Here is a 23,011-nt window from a genome sequence, read left to right on the forward strand (position 1 = left end):
TTATTTTAACTTTCATAATACTCTTGACTACACAACATCCATTATCCATCAGTTTAACAACTGAATACCTTAATGTGAGGGTCTTCTATGCTTGATTTATCTAACGTTATGTTTTTGTTGTCAATGGCCTTTTCAACCTTCCATATCTGTCATTATGACTGACATGGATATGACAAATTCTTAACAGAATCTAAAATGTTTACCATTGATATTAAAATTAAATGTTTGTTTAATGATTCTTCCTGCTTTCTGACACAGTTAGAGTGAATAATGAAGGGAAGAAATAAAATCTTAATCCTTTTAAACATTCAGAATGAGCATCTCTTGTACAGATAGTGAATGGTTCAGTTTTAAAGTTATGCTCTTCACTCAAATTCATTCAACTTAGGCAATTTTAAAGCCAATTTAAATTTTTAGGTTCAGTTAGTAAAAAATATAGTTCCACAGAAACAAAATTTTCAATAGGTTTATATAATACTGTACTTAAAACAATTACTATTTTAATTGTATATAGTTAATAATTTATAGGAAAATCAGCTTTTAACTAGATTTTTTGTATCTGAGGAAGGACCATTTGCATGTCACATCTCCTATGTCAATTTCGAACTTGTTCAACATGTTCAATAAAATAATAAAAACTTAGAATAACACTGGTCTTACCTTACATAACACTGGGCTTACCTTACATAACACTGGACTTACCTTACATAACAATGGTCTTACCTTACATAACACTGGTCTTACCTTACATAACACTGGACTTACCTTACATAACACTGGTCTTACCTTACAGAACAATGGTCTTACCTTACATAACACTGGTCTTAATTTACATAACACTGGTCTTACATTACATAACACTGGTCTTACCTTATTTCATGTTCCCTTTCAATGTCTTTGTCTGTAACTGAAATGAAGAACACTCAGGTATAATGACAAACAAAAGTTGTTATATCCCTTTTCCAACTTTGACAAAGGTGGAAAGGAGTTTTATCTATTATTTTACTGTAGATTACATGTATGTTAGTTTCACTGAAGAGTACATTTTTCTGTGATTTCAATCCATGCCCAAAAGTCTCATTAATTGTAAAAGATATATGTTTTCAACGTGTCAGTATGAAGTTTGTTTAAAATTATTTTACATTTTTGACATTAAGCTATGTCAATTAAATAGTCCCATATACTTTACTAATCTAAGGAAGTTGCACCAAAAGGCAGATACGTAAGGACAGAATGAAAGAGAGACATATTTACATATAAAGTGCAATGCACATTGACAATTATGTCCATTGAAGATGACTTGTATAGCATTTGGAACTATGCATTCAGGCTATCATTTTTAGTATGTCTTGTGGAAGATACATTTGACTATAACAGACAGTATCAATTCTTCTAAGACCTGTGAAATATATATTTGACTGTAACAGACACTATACATTCTTATAAGACATGTGAAAAATACATTTGACTGTAACAGACACTATAAATTCTTATCAGACTTGTGAAAGATAAATTTGACTGTAACAGGCACTATAAATTCTTATCAGACTTGTGAAAGATACATTTGACTGTAACAGGCACTATAAATTCTTATCAGACTTGTGAAAGATACATTTGACTGTAACAGGCACTATAAATTCTTATCAGACTTGTGAAAGATACATTTGACTGTAACAGGCACTATAAATTCTTATCAGACTTGTGAAAGATACATTTGACTGTAACAGGCACTATAAATTCTTATCAGACTTGTGAAAGATACATTTGACTGTAACAGGCACTATAAATTCTTATCAGACTTGTGAAAGATACATTTGACTGTAACAGGCACTATAAATTCTTATAAGACTTGTGAAAGATACATTTGACTGTAACAGGCACTATAAATTCTTATAAGACTTGTGAAAGATACATTTGACTGTAACAGGCACTATAAATTCTTATCAGACTTGTGAAAGATACATTTGACTGTAACAGGCACTATAAATTCTTATCAGACTTGTGAAAGATACATTTGACTGTAACAGGCACTATAAATTCTTATCAGACTTGTGAAAGATACATTTGACTGTAACAGGCACTATAAATTCTTATCAGACTTGTGAAAGATACATTTGACTGTAACAGGCACTATAAATTCTTATAAGACTTGTGAAAGATACATTTGACTGTAACAGGCACTATAAATTCTTATAAGACTTGTGAAAGATACATTTGACTGTAACAGGCACTATACATTCTTATAAGACTTGTGAAAGATACATTTGACTGTAACTGACACTATTGATTCTTAGAACAGTATGTGTATGGGTCATATAGTATTACATAAATAAATACATGAGTAATACTAAGTTTTTGTAAAGAAAAGCTGGTTCACCTTGTCCTACATAAATTAATTCCCAGTTTAGAAACAAAGGTAAAATAGGCTGGAATAGGTAACAACTGACTGTTATTTGTTTCAACTGAGTTGAAAGCTTACAACATAAATTAATTTCAAAAATGCTAGAAAGGATGACTAAAAATAAATGAGTCAACATAATTTGTCTCAATTTACTTTATACCATTCCTTACCATGTTCATTTTGATTTTTACATTGATTTCTTCTCCAAAGGAATATGCCTATTATCACAGCTAAAATGATGACAATTCCAGCACTTATGCCTCCAGCGACCCCAGCCACTGATGATTCAGAACTGTCATGTGCATTTGGTACTGAAATATAAACAATAATATGCTATAATTCATGATGGTGTAGAGTTCATTCAAGAGGGACACACATGTTCTGCTGAAAGTGTAAGTATATAAGAGGTCATATTGGTACATTGAAGAATGTTTCATGATTGGCTGTAAATCTAAAAAAAATTGGCCACTTTGATATATCGGTGTTTTGAGCCTTCTTCCTGTGACTTTACTTTTAGTTTGAGCAAGAATTATGTTTGTTTCTCTCCCTGGAATAAGAAGACAATTTAATACACTTCTTTCTCATTTTATTAATTAAATATCAGGTAAATTGTTCACCATTTATTGTAGTTCTATTTGTTTTTAAATCAAACTTTCAGTGTTTAAAATTTACTTTTTTTATAATTAAATAATATGCATATTCATAAGTTTATCTACATTCACAAGTAATTATTTTCTAGTTATATTCCTTGATTTTGCCATTTTGTCCATTATAATACCAGTTCAATGTAATACTATTTGCACAAGTTTTACACTTTTTATGCACTGTATTTCAACATCTGATTTGGTCAATATTCTTATTTTGAGCACAAAAGTAACATGTACAATTGATACCCATTTCATTTTGCATAATTTTTGTTCCATATGAACTGGACTTTGTTATCTGCCACCAAACTCATTGTTCAATACACACTATGTAAAGCTTCTAGATCACCAATTATTTATTTTTGTGCAAACCGTGGTGACTCAGTAGTTAATATGCCAGACTTATGACCATAAGGGTGTGGGTTCAAATCCTACCATTGGAATCAGCCCGGGTCAGCTATCATGGTGTACCCTTGGGCAAGACACTACTCGAATTACACTAAATAGCCAACTTATATTGCTGCGCCATAAACAACATCTTTTTTTCCAAATCAGACTCCCTAAAATACTGTGTAACACTTTACATTCACTGGGTTCCAATTTGTTTTGGTGAGCTAGGCCACAACTTTTAAGACACAACAAAATATCAACCAAACTGAAGCCAAGATTCACCTCTGCCCCCACCCCATCATATAAATCGAAAGGCGTCACCTGCTCCTTTCTTTTTTTTAATACGGTGGCTAACTATAATGCTGGGACTGAAATATACATTAGGATAAGTACATGTATTACAAGGAAAACAAGAACCAAATGATTACAATTTGAAATAAGAATTTTATGTTCATGAAAACTAGTGTAAGTTAGGTTGTAAAGACACTAACAGATTGGAACATATGCAGATTTACTCATTGTCTCTGGCTTTTTGTTATTTCCCAAAGCACATATTCTTCCTATATATGTATACATTTTTACACACATTATTCCTATATATGTATACATTTTTGAACACATTATTCCTATATATGTATACATTTTTACACATTATTCCTATATATGTATACATTTTTACACATTATTCCTATATATGCATATATTTTTTAACACAGTATTTCTATATATGTATACATTTTTACACATTATTCCTATATATGTATACATTTTTACACATTATTCCTATATATGCATACATTTTGACACATTATTCCTATATATGTATACATTTTTACACATTATTCCTATATATGCATACATTTTTACACACATTATTCCTATAGATGATACATTTTTGCACATTATTCGTATATATGCATACATTTTTACACACATTATTCCTATATATGTATACATTTTTACACATTATTCCTATATATGCATACATTTTTACACACTATAATACTATATGTATACATTTTTACACATTATTCCTATATATGTATACATTTTTACACATCTCAACTGTAAAATAAATAAGCAGTAGGTAAGTCCGGCTTTTCCAAAGCCCACTTTAATCAATTTTCTCCAAAGTTCTACTTTGTCATGTGTGTAGATAAGCTACATAGTGTTAATTGGCTTAAGGGAAGATCTTTTCAGGACATCCAAGACCCTATCTCAGTCTACATCTCCAATGTCTGTACCTTTGTGTTTATATTTTGCATATTTTGTAGCAATTCTTTAGCATCAGCCATCATAAGATGAGCATTTGTAACACAGGTATTCTGGATACAATCTTGGACTACAAGGTCAAGGTCACAAAGCAACCAGAGGCTCCCATGGGATGATTTTGGAAGGATTGTTTTGAATAAAAGAAGTTTACAATCATTGGCATTGTTCTAATCCCTGATTGTTGAGTAGTTATTGCTGTGATAGCGGTCTTTAAGAACCCATGACAACTTAATCACTTAAGATTAAAATAGTGATATTAAATGTGTGCAGAAAAGGTTGGCAAAGTTTTATGGTAAATCCATACTTTAGACATAGTTTTATGGTCAATCCATACTTTAGACATAGTTTTAGGGTCAATCCATACTTCAGACATAGTTTTAGGGTCAATCCATACTTTAGACATAGTTTTAGGGTCAATCCATACTATATATATATATATATATATATATATGTAAAATAATGGCAGTGCGTACTTAACTTTCATAGTACTCGTACCTCCTGGAACAGTCACTGTGATGATCTTTGAAAATTCACTTTTGCCTTTAATATTCCATGAATACATTCTATACTGGTAAATTCCTGGGATTACAGGCTTGGTAGAATTGACAAAGAAAGTTCCATTTTTAAATTGGTTTTGCCTTTCAGTTTCCAGCAGGTTTGTAACACTGGTATTCTGCCATATACCATTGGAGCCTGATGCCGACTCCTCAATGACAAAAGTCTGAGAGAGCCCTCCGTTGAATCCAGGATAAAAATGCAGCTCAATCTGGTTGTCTATAAATCTGTTGAAGTAAAATTGATGTACGGTATGGGGAGGCCCTGTTTAGAAGAAGTAAAATTGATGTACGGTAAGGGGAGGCCCTGTTTAAAAGAAGTAAAATTGATGTACAATATGGGGAGGCCCTGTTTAAAAGAAGTAAAATCCATGTACGGTATGGGGAGGCCCCGTTTAAAAGAAGTAAAATTGATGTATGGTAAGGGGAGGCCCTGTTTAAAACAAACAAAAAATAAGAGAAAAACATTTAACATTGTGATATGAAGACTATGTTACATAGGTACATGATATATGAATCATATTGTTTATGTTTATATAAGATAATAATCTCAGTATGAAAATTACAAAAATATCATATTCTGACTATGTGTATATGAACAGTGCTCAACTTACACTTGACCTACTGGACACTTACAAGTTCCTTATAGTTTGAATTTGTATTAACATGAAATATTAGGGTATGCTTTTTAGTAAAATATTAGTGGAATATATATATATATATATATATATATATATATATATATATATATATATATGGTGGAGGGTTCTTGTCTTAATCGTATATATATAAAAGAACCCTCCACAATCTCTTCATGATTCCTGATTGAGTTGCTGCTGCATCTCATGGAGAATACCTCTTGCCAAAACTATTTCTTGCAGAGTCAAATCTGATGATTACTGCAGAGCGGACATGGTCCAAATAATATGGTCAAGGTTCACTGTTTATGACCCCTGCAAGCATTCCCTACAGAGGTTCAGACAGAGATAGGGAGAGATGAAGAAACTGAGAGAAATGAAGAGAGAGGGACTGATTTATCTACAGTTTAGTTATCTCCTTCAGGAGCAGTATGCTTCTTTTCTATATTGAAAATAATGTGATGATTAAGTCATATATTTCCTAACTGTAACAAAGATATATAATGCCAAATCAAATTATAGATAAAAACAGTTCCTCACAGACTGTATTAATACTACATTTTGCACAATAAATCTGATACATTTTTTCCATACTATCCTATTGGAATCTACAGATGCATTCATGTTTTTGTATCTATTGCAGCTCATGTAATATTATTTTGTAATGATCATATGAAAGTCAGTGATATTATTTTGTAATGATAATACAAAAGTCAGTGATATTCTAATCTCTAGTGAAAAGAACAATAAAAATGTCAAACAAATTAATAACAAAATTGTATTCATACCTGACTGAAGAGAAACAAAACTGCTCAAACTCCAATGGTTAGCCCATGCATCAGTACTCATTAAGTCAAGATACAATTTCTTGACTTACAATCACAGCATTAAAGAACCGTAATTGAAATGTTAGAAAGCACAGTTCCGAATGTTGCTGCATCAACATGTGAAATCAATTGTTGCCAAAAAAACATTAAGATTTCATATCTTTAATTTAAACTTAGTCTACTATAATTTTGTATTAATTATCAAAGTTGAGTTTCATTTTTTAATCACAAATGGTAGCAAAAGAGTCATCCTAGATACAAGTAGGTTGGCACATACACTTTTTGCAGGTAAAAGTTCAGGTGCAAACTAATAACCTAAAAACAATAAAAACATCAAGATAGCTACCGATGTGTTAATTTCATGTGTGAACTAATAACCTACCAACAAAAAAATATCAAGAGAGCTACTGGTGTGTTAATTTCATGTATGAACTAATAACCTGACAACAAAAAAACATCAAGACAGCTACAGATGTGTTAATTTCATGTGCAAACTAATAACCTAACAAAATAAAAACATCAAGACAGCTACAGATGTGTTAATTTCATGTATGAACTAATAATCTGACAACAAAAAAACATCAAACAGCTACAGATGTGTTAATTTCATGTGTGAACTAATAACCTGAAAACAAAAAAACATCAAGACAGCTACAGATGTGTTAATATCATGTATGAACTAATAACCTGACAACAAAAATACATCAAGATGCTACAGATGTGTTAATTTCATGTGTGAACTAATAACCTGACAACAAAAAAAAAACATCAAGACAGCTACAGATGTGTTAATTTCATGTGTGAACTAATAACCTAACAACAAAAAAACATCGAGACAGCTACAGATGTGCTAATTTCATGTGTGAACTAATAACCTAACAACAAAAAAACATTGAGACAGCTACAGATGTGTTAATTTCATGTGTGAACTAATAACCTGACAACAAAAAAACATCAAGACGGCTACAGATGTGTTAATTTCATGTGTGAACTAATAACCTAAAAGCACAAGAGCAGCTCTTCTGCAAGTTGTTTTCTTTTCAATTATGTTGACAATAAACAGTGTACTCAGGAATAAGTGTACAGAGTTTTAAAAACACAGGCTAATCCAATTGTTTGATACTCATAAAAGATAAATGAGTGACATAATGAGGAACTTGTAAACTATGGTAATCAATATAGCTCTAATAAAATTTCGCATTGATCTGTTTATTTCCTTCAATTCATTGTGCCATTAAGACAAGTTCTTTAAAATGGACAATGGTTTTGTTCCTAAATAATGTAATTCAACCTGAGAAATACCTTCTTCTCATTTGCAGTATAGAAAAGACATTATTCCATTTTGTTTCTTGAAACAAATTATCTTGTCATGAAAGGGAAACAAATCCTGGTTGGCAGGAACATTAATATTCTTGCCCCACACAGATTATGGTTTTTCCTTTACAGTACACATGCAGTCAGAACTGAAATAGTTCAAAGTTGTGTATATTCAGCCTTGTGATTGTGCCATTACAGCTTCAGGATTAAGCACAGGGTTCACATTTCAGTGTAAATTCACTGTTTTCTGGTTGTTTGGTTTTCTTTTAAAAAGATGAAGCAGTTGTCCATTTGGAATTGAACTGTCCATCTATCAGAATATTACTTTTCCTCTGGAACAATAGATATGCTCAATAACGTCTGTCTCTGATCAAGTCCATCAATAAGTTTGTTCAGATTTCTTTGAGTAAAGTAAAAGCATAAAATTATTGCAAGACAGGTTGATCAAACGTTTCTAAATATCCATGACTTTACTGAATACACAAACCTTTTGAAATGATTTTTTTATTGTCCAAATATATGATTGAGAAAAAGATAACTGATATTTGTTGTATGGTTGTAAATAACTCCTGATGTCTCAATCTTCCCATGAGTGGTCTTCAGTCATTGTCTATTAAAGTGTCAATCAGTAATGATGACCAGTCTCTCCATGGTGAAGCTGTAATAAGAGTGCCTACTGTGGCATGGCAGTGATTTGTGGGTATTTTTCCCTCCACCACAGAGTGTTAATGCAGAATGATAGTGTATGAAGGATCAAGTCTCCCACTGCAAGGTGTTGAGTTTCAAATATTCTATTAGTTGTACTATAAGATATATATGACTTCTGCAAAAGACTGTATTGATGAAATAAAACAGCTGATTTAGACAAAGTTTGTTTATGGTTTTATCAGCTAAGTACAAGAGAACTGCAAGTAAAAACTGTACTGCAAAGTATATTCTAAATCCAACAAAAGATATGACAAGCATCACTCCAAATACCCATATTGCAAAGCACAACTACAAGTACCCATATTACAATCATCACTCCAAGCACCCATCTTACAAAAATCTCTCCAAGTACACATATTACAAACATCACTCCAAGTACCCATATTACAAACATGACTCCAGTTAAACTTATTACAAACATCACTCCAAGTACTCATATTACTAGCAACATTCCAAGTACTCCTATTACAAGCAACACTCCAAATACCCATATACAAGCATCACTCCAAGTACCCATATTACAAACATCACTCCAAGTACCCATATTACAAACAACACTCCAAGTACCCATATTACAAACATGACTCCAGTTAAACTTATCACAAGCATCACTCCAAGTACTCATATTACTAGCAACATTCCAAGTACTCATATTACAAGCAACACTCCAAATACCCATATACAAACAACATTTCAAGTACTCATATTACAAACAACACTCCAAATATCCATGTTACAAGCAACACTCTAAGTACCCATCTTACAAACATCTCTCCACATACCCATATTACAAACATCACTCCAAGTACCCATATTACAAACATCAGTACAAGTACCCATATTAACAACATCACTCCAAGTATCCATCTTACAAACATCTCTCCAAGCACCCATATTACAAACATCACTCCAAGTACACCTCTCTCTTGATAACTTGTGCACAATAGGGTCCACAAACATAGACAGCACTATAAGCGAGGTGCGAGTTACTGAGGGACCTCCAAAAATTGAAAAAAAATTGCTTTGACATCGAGAAAACTGTAGGGGGAAGGGGCAGCATTAGGGAACTGGGCTGTTTAATGACTGAATCATCATTTTACAATCACATCGATAATAATTTTTAATAATGTGCTTTTTCTAATGAAGTTGTTCGTTATTCTGTTTAAATACATTTTTTTCTCAAAATATCCAACATATGAAAGATCGTTCCAACTGATTTGAACAACTATCAGTACACGAAAAATCTGTGTATTACGTCCCTGCTTTTTATTTTCTTGATGAGTCTGGTTCCCGTAGTGGTATCTAATAGTATCTTGCCAAATCGGTAGTCCACAAGTTGGGAACTAGACTAACTGTTGATACACCACCAAACGAGATTCCCTTTTTTTACAAATACATGCAACATTTATTTCGTGACACGTTTACGTCGAAACTCAAATTTTTACTGTTTAATTATTACAGTGTTAATGTCGTGATTTCATTGGAAGTAATAATGAAATTTCTTATCATCCCTGAGGATATTTCTAAATGCCAGTTCAAAAATTTTCGGAAACTCGTTTGCCCGCAATGGTCTGTATCTGTGAAATCAAGCTCTTTATTTTACAAAGTATTCTTTTCGCTTGCTGCCTTGTTATCTTTGATCAGTTATGAAAGTCGGTTAATTTAAGGTAGTTTCTGTTACATACAAAATAATATTTATTACAGTGTTCGATTGATCAAATGAAGTGAGTTCACCTGACATACGACTGAGGCCGCTAGATATTAAGTTAGTCCAATTTTGGTGCCTTGTAACTTTTCTTTTATTCCACCTTCTTTTTTTTATTCAAAAGACGTAATTAGTGTGATAATATAAAGGAGGCCAGCTTTTAATTCAGTGCAACAATACAACAAATACTTCAGCAAGTCAGTTATCAAAACATGGTCGGCACTTAATTAGGTTCTCAGAGAAACACTCGCAGACATAGCTGTTATGGTAGACTGATGTATTTTACATTTAATTACAAGAGGACACATTTATGATGATTACACTTAAAAAGAACTAAAAGATGGAACTAGAACACAAATTTCAATTGATAAAAAAATTATTTAATTTGTATTTATTTATTAAAGTACTGCCTCCACTCACATGACATTTTCATTGATCGAAATTTCCTTACATATCGTTAATTGCGGTGTACTAGGAATGTCGTTTGGAAAGAAAATGTAAAAAAATTCTATGAGTTATTTTTAAATTTGATATTACATAGTGTTGATTAAAATTTCCAGGTCCTACCTAACATTTTCAACGATAAAATTAATGATACATCAAAGTTTCTGTTACCAATTTTGATCGTGATTTTCTTCAAGTTCAACAAACAGGGATACATTCATTGGGGTATTTTTGAGTTTAAAAAATGGGATCCACGCCTGACACCACGTTATAAGCGGGTTTGCGAGTTATCAGGGCACGAGTTATCGAGGGAGTGGTGTACACATATTACAAACATCACTCAAGGTACCCGTATTACAAACAACACTCCAGGTACACATATTACAAACATCACTCCAAGTACCCATATTACAAACATCACTCCAAGTACCCATTTAATGTAGCTTTAACAATTTTTCAGTCATATCACTATGATGTCTGCAGTGTGACAGTCTATAATTATGTCTAGCACTGGGGCATCATGCAGCAGATATTTAGCATGTTGTCCCACCCAGTCACATTATACTGAAACCAGGCCAACCAGTCCTAACACTAACCTCTTGATGTCAAGCACCAAGCAAGGCAGCCGTTTGTACATTTTTCTAAGTCTTTGGTATGACTTGGCTGGGGATTGAACCCACAACCTCCCGCATCCAAGGCAGATGCTCTAACCACTAAGCCACCATAGTAAAATGAACTAGAACAATTTCTGGATAATGAAAAATACTGATACTGTAATGATTCAGCATTAGATTTCTGGGGTAAATGACATACCATAATTTGGGATGGAAGGTTTTGGATGTCACATTCAGTTCACTTTTCTCTAATTTACTTGCTTAATTTCAGGAATTCATTTGGAGTACATTACCATGGAAGAGCAGATTTATAATTTATACATATTGGTCTAAAGAGCATAAAAATTTTGTGCACTGAAGATATTCTCCATATTTGACCTTCAATAGTATTTGTAAGGGCAATATACATTTTCTTGCCAAGTCCGTATTTAACCTGTAATAGTGTTTCTAACCAAGTCTATATTTGACCTGTAATATCATTTGCAAGGGCAATATACACTTTCCTACCAAGTCCATATTTGACTTATAATAGTGTTTGTTAGGGCAATATACATTTTCTTACTATGTCCATATTTGATCTGTATTAGTGTTTCTAAATGCAATATGAGTGATATTACCAAATGTATCAAGCTGGAACCTAACGTCGGCTTGACCTATACTGTTCTTCAGCTCCAATGTGTAGCTGTCAAAATCTCCCACTGTCAAGTTCTGGATGATAAAATATGCCTTTTGAGCTTTCAATTTAACTATGTTGCCATAGAATTCATAATTTACTAAATCCCAAGTGAGAAAAGTCATGGTTCTGCTGCTGTTAAATATTTCTGTCCCATGTCTCTGAATGACGAAGCTCTCTATAACTGGATTGCTGTAGAATGGGATGGATATGTTGACAGACATACCAATTTCTCCAAAGAATATAGCATTGTCATCCAAAATGTTGGGCATTCCTGAAAATAAATATTAAAAAGTTGGAAATTAGCATGGGGAAAATAAAGTTTTACATTTTCATCTAAAGCATGGTTAAACTCAGAGGACAATGAAAAACAAAGAAAGGGACACACTCACAAATATGACACATGTCAAACAATAAATATTAAAATGTTTGGCACAGAGAAGAAAAAGTATCAAAGATAATAAAAGGGTTAAACTAACAAAAAGAACCAACTATAAATAAATACAAGTCTAGATGGGGCTATATTATAAATAAATACAAGTCTAGATGGGGCTATATTATAAATAAATACAAGTCTAGATGGGGCTATATTATAAAAAAAGCAAAAATTAGATTTTTGGGTGACCAAGTGAAGTGATCATTGTGATAACTCCATGTTTAACATAGTGCCATCAATAATCTAGAGCTGTGCATTATTCATCCCTAGCTTTGTATCCCAGACAATTTCTGCTAAAAGATTCTAAGATAAAGTAGTCACATCAAATTGAAATAGGTGGAAATTATAAACACATGTTCAAATGGCAAATCAGCACAATAGTGGTCACATCGTACCGATATCACTGGACAACAAATTTTTACAAAAGTCATGTTACTGAAATAAAATTAGTCAATTCTTATCAATTTTTATGTGCTGAACACGAATATGACAGTCAAATTGCAAAATTGGCTCTAGTTTTTTTGTAATCTGCAAGAAATTAATGTTTACATAACGAAATGCATTCCAATAGTAAAAGGTCAACTGTAATAGCCTACCTATAAAAAATCAAGTCATTGACTACATCTTAGATTTCTTCGCCTGTCTCTTGTACAGCTGTTCGGGAGCATCTCTGAGGAGTGTCCAGCAGTAGTCAGCCAGCATTGTAGTGGACCATTTTCCCTGGTATCTTTGTTCCATTGTTGCGATATCTTGATGAAAACGTTCGCCGTGTTCATCACTAACAATACCACAGTTGCTAGGAAAGAAATCCAAATGGGAATGAAGGAAGTGAATCTTTAGAGACATATTGCAGCCAAGTTTCTTATACTTCATCAACATGTCTTCTACTAGTTCCTTATAGTTTTCTGCCCTAACATTTCCGAGGAAGTTTGTAGAAACTAGGCGAAAAGCATTCCATGCTTGTTTCGCGTCACCTTCCAGCAAGTTGTTGAACCGGTCATCTTTGAAAAGCTCTCGAATCTGAGGACCCACAAAAACTCCCTCTTTAACCTTTGCTTCGCTGAGTCGAGGGAATTTTTCATGCAGGTATCGGAATGCTGGCAAAGTCCGGTCAATGGCTTTCACGAAGTTCTTCATCAAACCTAGTTTGATGTGAAGGGGTGGTAGCAAGATTTTCTGAGCCTCAACCAGAGCTGGGTGTTGGATATTCTTCTCTCTAATGGCTACATTCTGCCTGTGAGTCCATTCCTTCCTCATGTAGTGCATTTCCCTTGCTCGGCTATCCCACTCGCATAAGAAACACATGTATTTTGTATATCCTTGCTGCAGTCCCATTAAAAGGGCAACTACCTTCAAATCACCACAGAGGTGCCAGCTGTACTTGTTATACTCAATGGAATTCAGTAGCTGCCTTAAGTTATCGTATGTCTCTTTCATGTGGACAGCATACGCTACTGGAATAGATGGAAGAATGTTTCCATTGTGCAAAAGCACAGCCTTGAGACTCAGTTTCGAAGAGTCCACAAATAGTCTCCATTCTTGTGGGTCATGAGTGATTTTTAAAGCATTCATGAGGCCCTCAATATCGGAACAGAATATCAGATTACTTTCCTTTCTGAAGAAAGGCTCCAATTGCTGGTGGCGCTTTCGATATGCAGTAATTGTGACATCTTCTTCTAGAAGATTCCATTGTTGGAGTCTTGATCCTAGCAATTCTGCCTTGTTCTTTGATAAGTCCAAATCACGAATCAGGTCATTTAGTTCTTCCTGTGTTATTCTGTGTGGGGTTGATGATGCACCACAGTGAAAATCTGGATCACTGCATGCTGATGGACCAGAAGAACAGGTCGACTCACCTTTGTCTTCGTCAGATGAATCAAGAGAATATTCTGCTGGAGGTTCTGGAATAGGAAGTCCCTCACCATGTGGAACTGGTCTCAATGCAGACGGAATGTTTGGGTAGACTATTCTCGACTTCTTTCGCTTCGTTATTCCGCCGGAAAGAGGAGGAACCAAGCAGAAGTAACAGTCATTTAGGTGGTTGCTTGGCTCTCTCCACACCATTGGGACTGCAAACGGCATTGATGACCTTTTGCAATTCAACCACTGTGAAAGCTGTGTTGTACATGTAGCACAGCATATATGCGGAGCCCAAGGCTTGTCTTGGTCACCAACCTTGCATCCGAAGTAAAGATGATATGCCTTCTTCACTTGAGAATTGATACTTTTCTTCTGGTTGGCAAATGTCACTTCCCCACAAATATAGCAAAAATTGTCCGCGGTATTAACACACTTTCGAGGCATTACTGTTCTTTATTGTACGTAAATGGATAAAATAATAAGTTTTATGTAACAGTAGCTTGAACTGTCTCGCACAACGTCTAAAATATTTTAAATGCTGAACCTATCTGATTGGGCTTTATATAGTACACTGCTTACGTCAGCTTCAGCAGCCGCCTGGCATTAGTATAATAGGCCTACACATGTATAGTACACTGCTGACGTCAACTTACTTCAGCAGCCGCATGGCATTAGTATTGCATTGCATCAGAAAATGATGCAATCAACTGTGGATGATGTGAGCATGATGGTATTATGCAATGTTACATCATTATTCCGGATGTTGCTGCAGTCCTACTGGAGAAATTTACACAGTGAAACATAGAAAATGAGGTATATGAATATCTTCAAAACGAGAGCCAATACAAATTTTTCACGGTTATATTCGTGTTCGGCACACCAAAATACTACAGATTAGGGCCTTTTCAAGTCAGTAATGATTTCACTGTTGACCAGTGTATTAGCTGCAAAAATGCAAATAGAAAGAATTGCAAAATGAAGCCTTTGATGAAAAATCCTCCATCCAAAAGAAAATGGGGGAGATAAACCTATTCATTTGCACATTAGCAGAATAATGGTGACATGGAAAATTTCTAACAATAGCAATACAGAAAGTTGCAAACAACAAAAAAAACAAACAAAGACATGAAACCAATTAAAGGTAAATTTATAATGATTGCAATACAGAAAGTTGCAAACAACAAAAAAACAGAAAGATATGTATGAAGTACCAGCAGCATTGGCAAATCAATGCAATAATGGTTACATGATGCCAGCTAAGTGTACAATTCCAAAAATTATAAAAATTAATTCCACAGAAACCCTGAGAAAATAAACCCTCAATAATAAATCTTGGACACCAGGTGGCTGAGTGATCTCAGGTGCAAACCATTAAAGATCATTGACATCTAACTTGGTCTGCTGGGTTAAAGTAGGGTTAGGGTTAAAGTAGGTATGTGAGAAAGCTACCCATTAGCTTTCAATGGGTCTTTGGTTCTTCTTGGGTTCTCCTTCCACTAGATATACTGGCCAACATGTATAGCGTGTTATGTACTGCAAAATGGTATTAAACCCATACCAACCAACCAAATCAAATAAATTGATTGTTAAGTACAATGAGATAAAATATAAAAAATTTATACAAGGTATATAAACTAAAAGACAAACCTTTCCAGCCAAACCTAAATGTAAAGTACTGCAAGATAACAGACAGAAGGCAAAAATATAAATATAAAGAATTATAATGGCTTTATATAAAATACCTTCCAAATATTTATAGGATACTGCATTTGTAATGGAAAATATGAACAAGTTTTTTTCTGAGTAATACTGCACAGGAAAATGGAAAAATACTGAATGATTCTGACAACGTAAAGTTAATGGAGAATAAAATGAGCATATAATAAAAATGTTTGCTACAAGACAAATGATCAAAGGTAAAGATGTGATCATATCAAGAAATACTAATAATGGAAATTACTAACAAAAATCATAACAATAGTATCAAGAGTCCCTTGAAGCGACTATTGCTCCACTGGCCAAAAAGACTACCGTAATTGCCATATACATTAGGACAAAAAATATTTTAAAAATTCCTGTCCCAGAACCTATGGTGAAATGTTTTTTCACTAGGTCACATGTCCGAAGACTTAAGAAACGACATAAATTTGTGCTGAATTTATGCCCCCCCCCCGCTCATTGCATAAAATAAATAAAATGCTTATTTGACAATAAAATGAAAGAAACTAACCTTGTATTGTTATCATTTACTCATCTTTTTTTCATCATGAGCATTAAAGAATAAAATATATCCATGAACTCCATATATGTAGCATAGGCATCCATCCTGTAGCATGTATCTCTTACATCCAATAACACATGACACATTGTTCACTGATGTCAACATTGAGAAACAAATCGTGTTTGGTTATACTCAAAGGTTTAAATATTATATCCGACTGAAAACTGTATCCAACAAAATCACAAATAAGATGGAACGAATCAGCTGACTGCTTGAAGACCTCTACCTTTCACGCATGACACTGTGTTAGGTGCAAAATAACCAAGACTGAATTATATCCAGTATTATTAAAGCATGTTATTGCTGTGTATACTTTTTACCCACAAACACCAATACCCGTTCTTAATTAATTATAACTACAGATGCCAAGCAAATAGAAGTCCAGGTTGGTGAATAAATACAACTGGAAGTGAGCAGTAAACTCATTATTTGAACTTACCGACAGGACATCAAAGACAAAGGTTTTTTTTATTACAAAGCAAGCTGACCTATGAAGCTGACTCTGGATACTTTTACGCTGGTTTTTTTAAAGGTTATCAAAACAAAGGTTATTTTATCACAAAGCAAGCCAACCTTGGAAGCTGACTTTGGATTCTTTTAAGTGTGCTGATTTTTATTTTTAAGATACAAAGTCAGTCAAGATATGGAAACTAACTTTGGCTTCTTTTCACCGGTATTCATGGGAATTTTGAAAAAAAATTGAAACAATGGAACAATTTTAAAAGTGACACAATACAGTGCTTCATGCATGGACACTGACATCTCAGCGTTGCTCAGAAGATTTGGAGAAAATAAAATCATTTTAAGAATTTGTGATGGCCAGAAGAGAAGAAGATAATTTTGCCAGCAATATGATCAATAACATCAATGAAATTCTAGTGTACTTTGATCTCATTCCTGGATGGACTGACGATAAGATGGGGGTTAAAGATAAGAATTAGCATGACTGGTGCAGATTTTTAAAGCTATCTCTTAAGTCCTTGCAGTCCCCACTTCTGGAGATGTGTTACCTCCGACGATAATTTTTCATGGCATTTAAAAGCTAACAAAATATTCATGCACCGAAGATCGTACATGCATGAAAAGGGTTGTGTTGATGAGATGATGATGCTGCAGTGGATTAAAGAGTTTTATCTCAAGTACACAGTTTTATATTTTTTTAAGTAAAATTTCAGTTGGAGTGCATTTTCCAACATGTAATTTTTTGAATGATTTAAAAGGTGACCCACAACTTATGACTTGAAAAAAAATGCTGTGTCCCAGAACATACAGTGCACAAAAAATTACTATAAAAATTAATTTTTGGTGTCCTAACAAATATGGTGTCCAAATATATACAGTAAATACAGTATCTGGGAATTCAAGATAAGTCCATTTCTTATTTTTACTGCAGAGTTTTGAAACAATATCTGATATTTATAATCAATAACAAATATTTCAAATAAACCATAACTATAATGGATGCAGGATTAGCACCATTATCATTCATGACCAACTAAACACTATTATCATTCAGGACCAACTAGACACCATTATTATTCAGGACCAACTAGACACTATTATCATTCAGGACCAACTAGACACCATTATTATTCAGGACCAACTAGATATCATTATCATTCAGGACCAACTAGACACCATTATTATTCAGGACCAACTAGATATCATTATCATTCAGGGCCAACTAGACACCATTATCATTCAGGACCAACTATGTCGTATTATCATTCGGGAACAACTATACCTCAATATCATTCAGGACCAACTAGACAACATTATCATTCAGGACCAACTAGACAACATTACGATTTAGGACCAACTAGACACCATTATCATTCAGGACCAACTAGACACGATTATCATTCAGGACCAACTATACCTCATTATCATTCAGGACCAACTAGACACCATTATCATTCAGGACCAACTAGACACGATTATCATTCAGGACCAACTAGATATCATTATCATTCAGGACCAACCAGACACAATTATCATTCAGGACCAACTAGACACTATTATCATTCAGGACCAACTAGATACCATTATCATTCAGGACCAACTAGACACTATTATCATTCAGGACCAACTATACCTCATTATCATTCAGGACCAACTATGTCGTATTATCATTCGGGAACAACTATACCTCAATATCATTCAGGACCAACTAGATATCACTATCATTCAGGGCCAATGAGACACCATTATCATTCATGACCAACAAAACCTTATTATCATTCAGGACCAACTAGATATCATTATCATTCAGGACCAAATATACCTCATTATCATTCAGGACCAACTATACCTCATTATCATTCAGGACCAACTAGACACCATTATCATTCAGGACCAACTAGATATCATTATCATTCAGGACCAACTAGACACCATTATCATTCAGGACCAACTAGATATCATTATCATTCAGGACCAACTAGATATCATTATCATTCAGGACCAACTAGATATCATTATCATTCAGGACCAACCAGTCATCATTAATTCTTTTTAGTGAAATCCCACGTGAATATGACCATCAATTAGGATGGAGTAGTGACAACACAACTTTCGAGATGGACACCATGGTGGGCATAGTAAATTTCAGATCCTCACCATTTTCATTTTAAACCAAATGACCCACATCAAAATAACCATCTGTCTTGAAAAAGTAGCAATGACAAAATATTCAAAATGGCCGCACGGTGGTCACATTAGAGTTCTGAATGGCAACAACTATATTTATACCCTGTCTGAAACCCAATGTTTACATGGCTTTCTGCTGAGAAACGGTAGTGATAACAGTAGTTTGAAGATGTCTGCCACATTGGCCATGATCAATGTGCTAAGTATATTTGATCTGTATTATTTGTTGGATTTTCTTAATAATTATACTTAATAATTATAATATATGTATAATTGTAATTTATAACTGACCTTAGCACAAAATCAAGTTCACGTTGTACTTGACTATGGCCAGTGATTTCATAAACAACATAATACATAGCTAATATTTACTGTCAGTATAGATTAATATTAGACACATTATCAATCGAGAAAAACATGTTTATCTTAAGCTGAGTCTAGGACACTGGTATTCCCCTACCAAAAATCCTGGTGTACATGATGTCTGTCACGTTCTAAATTTATCATAATTTTAGTAGCAGGCCTTCTCTTATTGACAACTTAGAATATTATAGAAATGAACTTATGAACCTCATCCTGGTTCTATCATTGTATTTATGTTTTTTTTTTTATATAATGTTGTTTACTTAAAAATGACTTATTCTTGCCGTAACATCTGTAGCAGAATCATCCTTACTGCTGTGTTCAGAATTTGATTTGGGTGGATTTATTTCTTTAAATTATTATTCACTGGAATTACAAAGTGCTCAATAATATTCTTGAACAGAAACATTAATTTTGGAATTATAGTTAGTTCAGATAATACAATTTTGGATTATATTACTGTGATACATTAAGAGACCTGGCACATCTCCACATTCCAGGCTACTGACATATTAGTACATTCAAGACTACAGGCACAACAATATATTCAATACTGAACTTGTTTGGAATACTACTGGAATTAATTTGGAACTCAAAACCTCATGTTGGTATGACTTTCTAATCAGAAGGAATTGTGGCAACAGGAGTTTCAAAAAGGCTGCCATAGTGACCATACAGAATGCCTTATTGACATCATTTTCATTTGCACCTTATACCAATTGGCCACCCAGGGCCCCCCCACTGAATAATCACCTTATACCAATCGGCCACCCAGGGCCCCTACTAAATATTCACCTTATACCAATCAGCCACCCAGGGCCCCTACTGAATAATCACCTTATACCAATCGGCCACCAGGGCCCCTACTGAATAACTGAATAATCACCTTACACCAATCGGTCACCCAGGGCCCCTATTGAATAACTGAATAATCACCTTATACCAATCGGCCATCCAGGGCCCCTACTGAATAACTGAATAATCACCTTATACCAATCAGCCACCCAGGGTCCCTACTGAATAACTGAATAATCACCTTACACCAATTGGCCACCCAAGGCCCCTACTGAATAATCACATATCAATACAATTTTCCAATCAGGAAAAGTAGCAACAAGATTTTCTAGATGGCTGCCATTGCAACCACACTGGACATCAGACTGGCATTATTTTCATGTAGTAGTAACAAGATATCAAAAAAAGACTGCTGAAAGCACAAGTAAAAATGAACTTCCATCCAGAAGTGATAACTAGATTTTGAACTTGACTAAGGTGGCCATATTGGATTATATTGAATGTTCATTTAGCATCAATTGTATGTGTAAAGTTTTACAGCAATCCATGTAGCTGAAAAGAAGTAGTGATACTAAACTTATGCTAAAGGATGGAAGGATGCTGGACAACATCCCAGCCCATCAGCTCTTCTAAGAAACTATTCATGTAATTGCAGCCATAATGGACAACAGAGATGTTGTCATTTTTATGCAGTGTGGTGGCCATAATGGATATCACAGGAGTACCATTTATTCTTCAAACTAGAATGAACACAGTCACTCTACAAACTATAATAATTAGTCATTGTTTACTTCTTATCTTGAACTTGCACAAGTTTATCACATAGTTTACTTTGCACAGTTTACATGTAATCTCAATTATACCTGTAATAGTTAGGTTTCTAGACCCAGTCTGGTTAATATTCCCATTTATCCCAGTGATTCCATTGTTGGTAGTACAGATGTAGGAACCCATGCTCTCCAAGGACAATCTGTCTATAGTCAGTATGCTCTGACTGGCACTTGTTGTTCCCTGTAACTCAGTCCTGATCACCATGTCTTCCCACATGTGGACCCATGTGTAAAAGGTATACTGGGCAGGAACACCTTGAGCTTCACAAATCAGCATAGCTGTCTGATTATGTTGGTTGGACCCAGTGAGTGTCACTTTGATTTCAGGAGCATCTGCAAATAAAATGTAAAAACCATATTACCATAGTGAGGCATGACAAAACATTTTGTAAGATTTGAGTTAATTCAGTGAGATCAGATATTTGCCACAGGTTATCTATCTGCACAGATACAATAAATGTTACTATGGGTTTATTTTCACTTAAATGATAATGTCAAATGAATGCAGAAATGAACACAAAGAACTCTCTTTCATAAGTGAGCTGGAAGAAGAGAAACCAATTTCAATCAAATGATGGATGCTCTTTCATATTTTCTGATCATTTGCCCTTAATTTTCATAGTTCTATGTAAACTAGTATGTAATCTTGAGTTAAATAAAATAAGAGTACATGAATGGCATATTAAATACACACCCTGATGTTTGACTTTATGAGTGCAAACCCATGAGGGCCAAGGTAGTGGTGAAGAACTAATGTCATTGTGCAGAAACTATTTTCTTTTATTTTCTACCCCAAAATCAATAGCCATCTTCCTTATCCCAAGTACATATATATAAGAGATCTGCAGAGTTTGGTCCAGTATATCATTTAGAACTAGTGTTATTGTGTGGAAACAAGTTTGATTCTTCCTATCACAGTGACTGTGACCTCCTAGATTTTGTGCCCAAAATTAATACCGTCACGATTCTTTGTTATCCCAAGTGCAAGCCATCTAAGAAAAGTTTCATCAGGAATTTAAAGCACTTTTCAAGGACATTTCAAGGACAAAAGTTTATTTCTCAATAGCTATGATTAGCTGTTCATAAACTTAGGAAGAATACTGATTATGGTTTGCAGAGTACTTATCACTCCATCTTGAGTCTGTCATATTTATGGTAAACATATTCTTAATTCATTCTTATTTTCAGTATTTTACTTTTTTTGCACACAAAAATGCCAGTAAATGTCACCTTCTTTTACATTTTACTTACTGAATTTTAAGACACTCTACTTCCAAGCTAATTGCAGGATGAATTCTTTAGACTAAATAACAGTAATTAAAAACATTCAAGTTTATAAAAAAAAAAAAATTTGCAGTACTCACTCAATGAATACTATTGATGCATTGAACATAAAGTGATAATTTAAATCAAAGATTCAGTCTCCTTTTAACATGCAGACTAGATTTCTAATATTCATATGGATATGTTTCAACAAGGAACTTCTAAGCAATATTGCATTATTGATCTGTTTTCTTCTCTTTATTTTCTACTTGAACAGACACAAAAATTTTAAAAGTAAATGTGCATTTCCCTCCAGTGATCTCAACAACATTGTAACAGGATCTAAC

At 34.0% G+C, this 23,011-nt stretch overlaps 1 protein-coding gene across 5 annotated transcripts in view; it reads right to left on the reverse strand.

The window, feature by feature from the left end:
* LOC149802452 (uncharacterized) overlaps nt 1-23,011 on the reverse strand; it is an 85,786-nt gene that overhangs the window by 17,459 nt on the left and 45,316 nt on the right. For 3 of the 5 annotated variants that reach the window (XM_089951681.1, XM_089951683.1, XM_089951680.1), the window contains exons 9-13: nt 21,435-21,734; nt 12,132-12,461; nt 5,203-5,526; nt 2,572-2,712; nt 871-907 (exon numbers count right to left, since the gene is read on the reverse strand). In XM_089951681.1, coding sequence (XP_089807807.1) covers nt 871-907; nt 2,572-2,712; nt 5,203-5,526; nt 12,132-12,461; nt 21,435-21,734 — 1,132 coding nt within the window. Of the gene's footprint in view, nt 1-870; nt 908-2,571; nt 2,713-5,180; nt 5,527-12,131; nt 12,462-21,434; nt 21,735-23,011 lie in introns of those variants that run through there. The other 2 variants (XR_016420032.1, XM_089951684.1) reach the window with 2 other exon arrangements.

Source organism: Sinohyriopsis cumingii, chromosome 3 (genome assembly GCF_028554795.1).
Source record: "Sinohyriopsis cumingii isolate HCF-2022 chromosome 3, ASM2855479v2, whole genome shotgun sequence".
NCBI lineage: Eukaryota > Metazoa > Mollusca > Bivalvia > Unionida > Unionidae > Sinohyriopsis > Sinohyriopsis cumingii.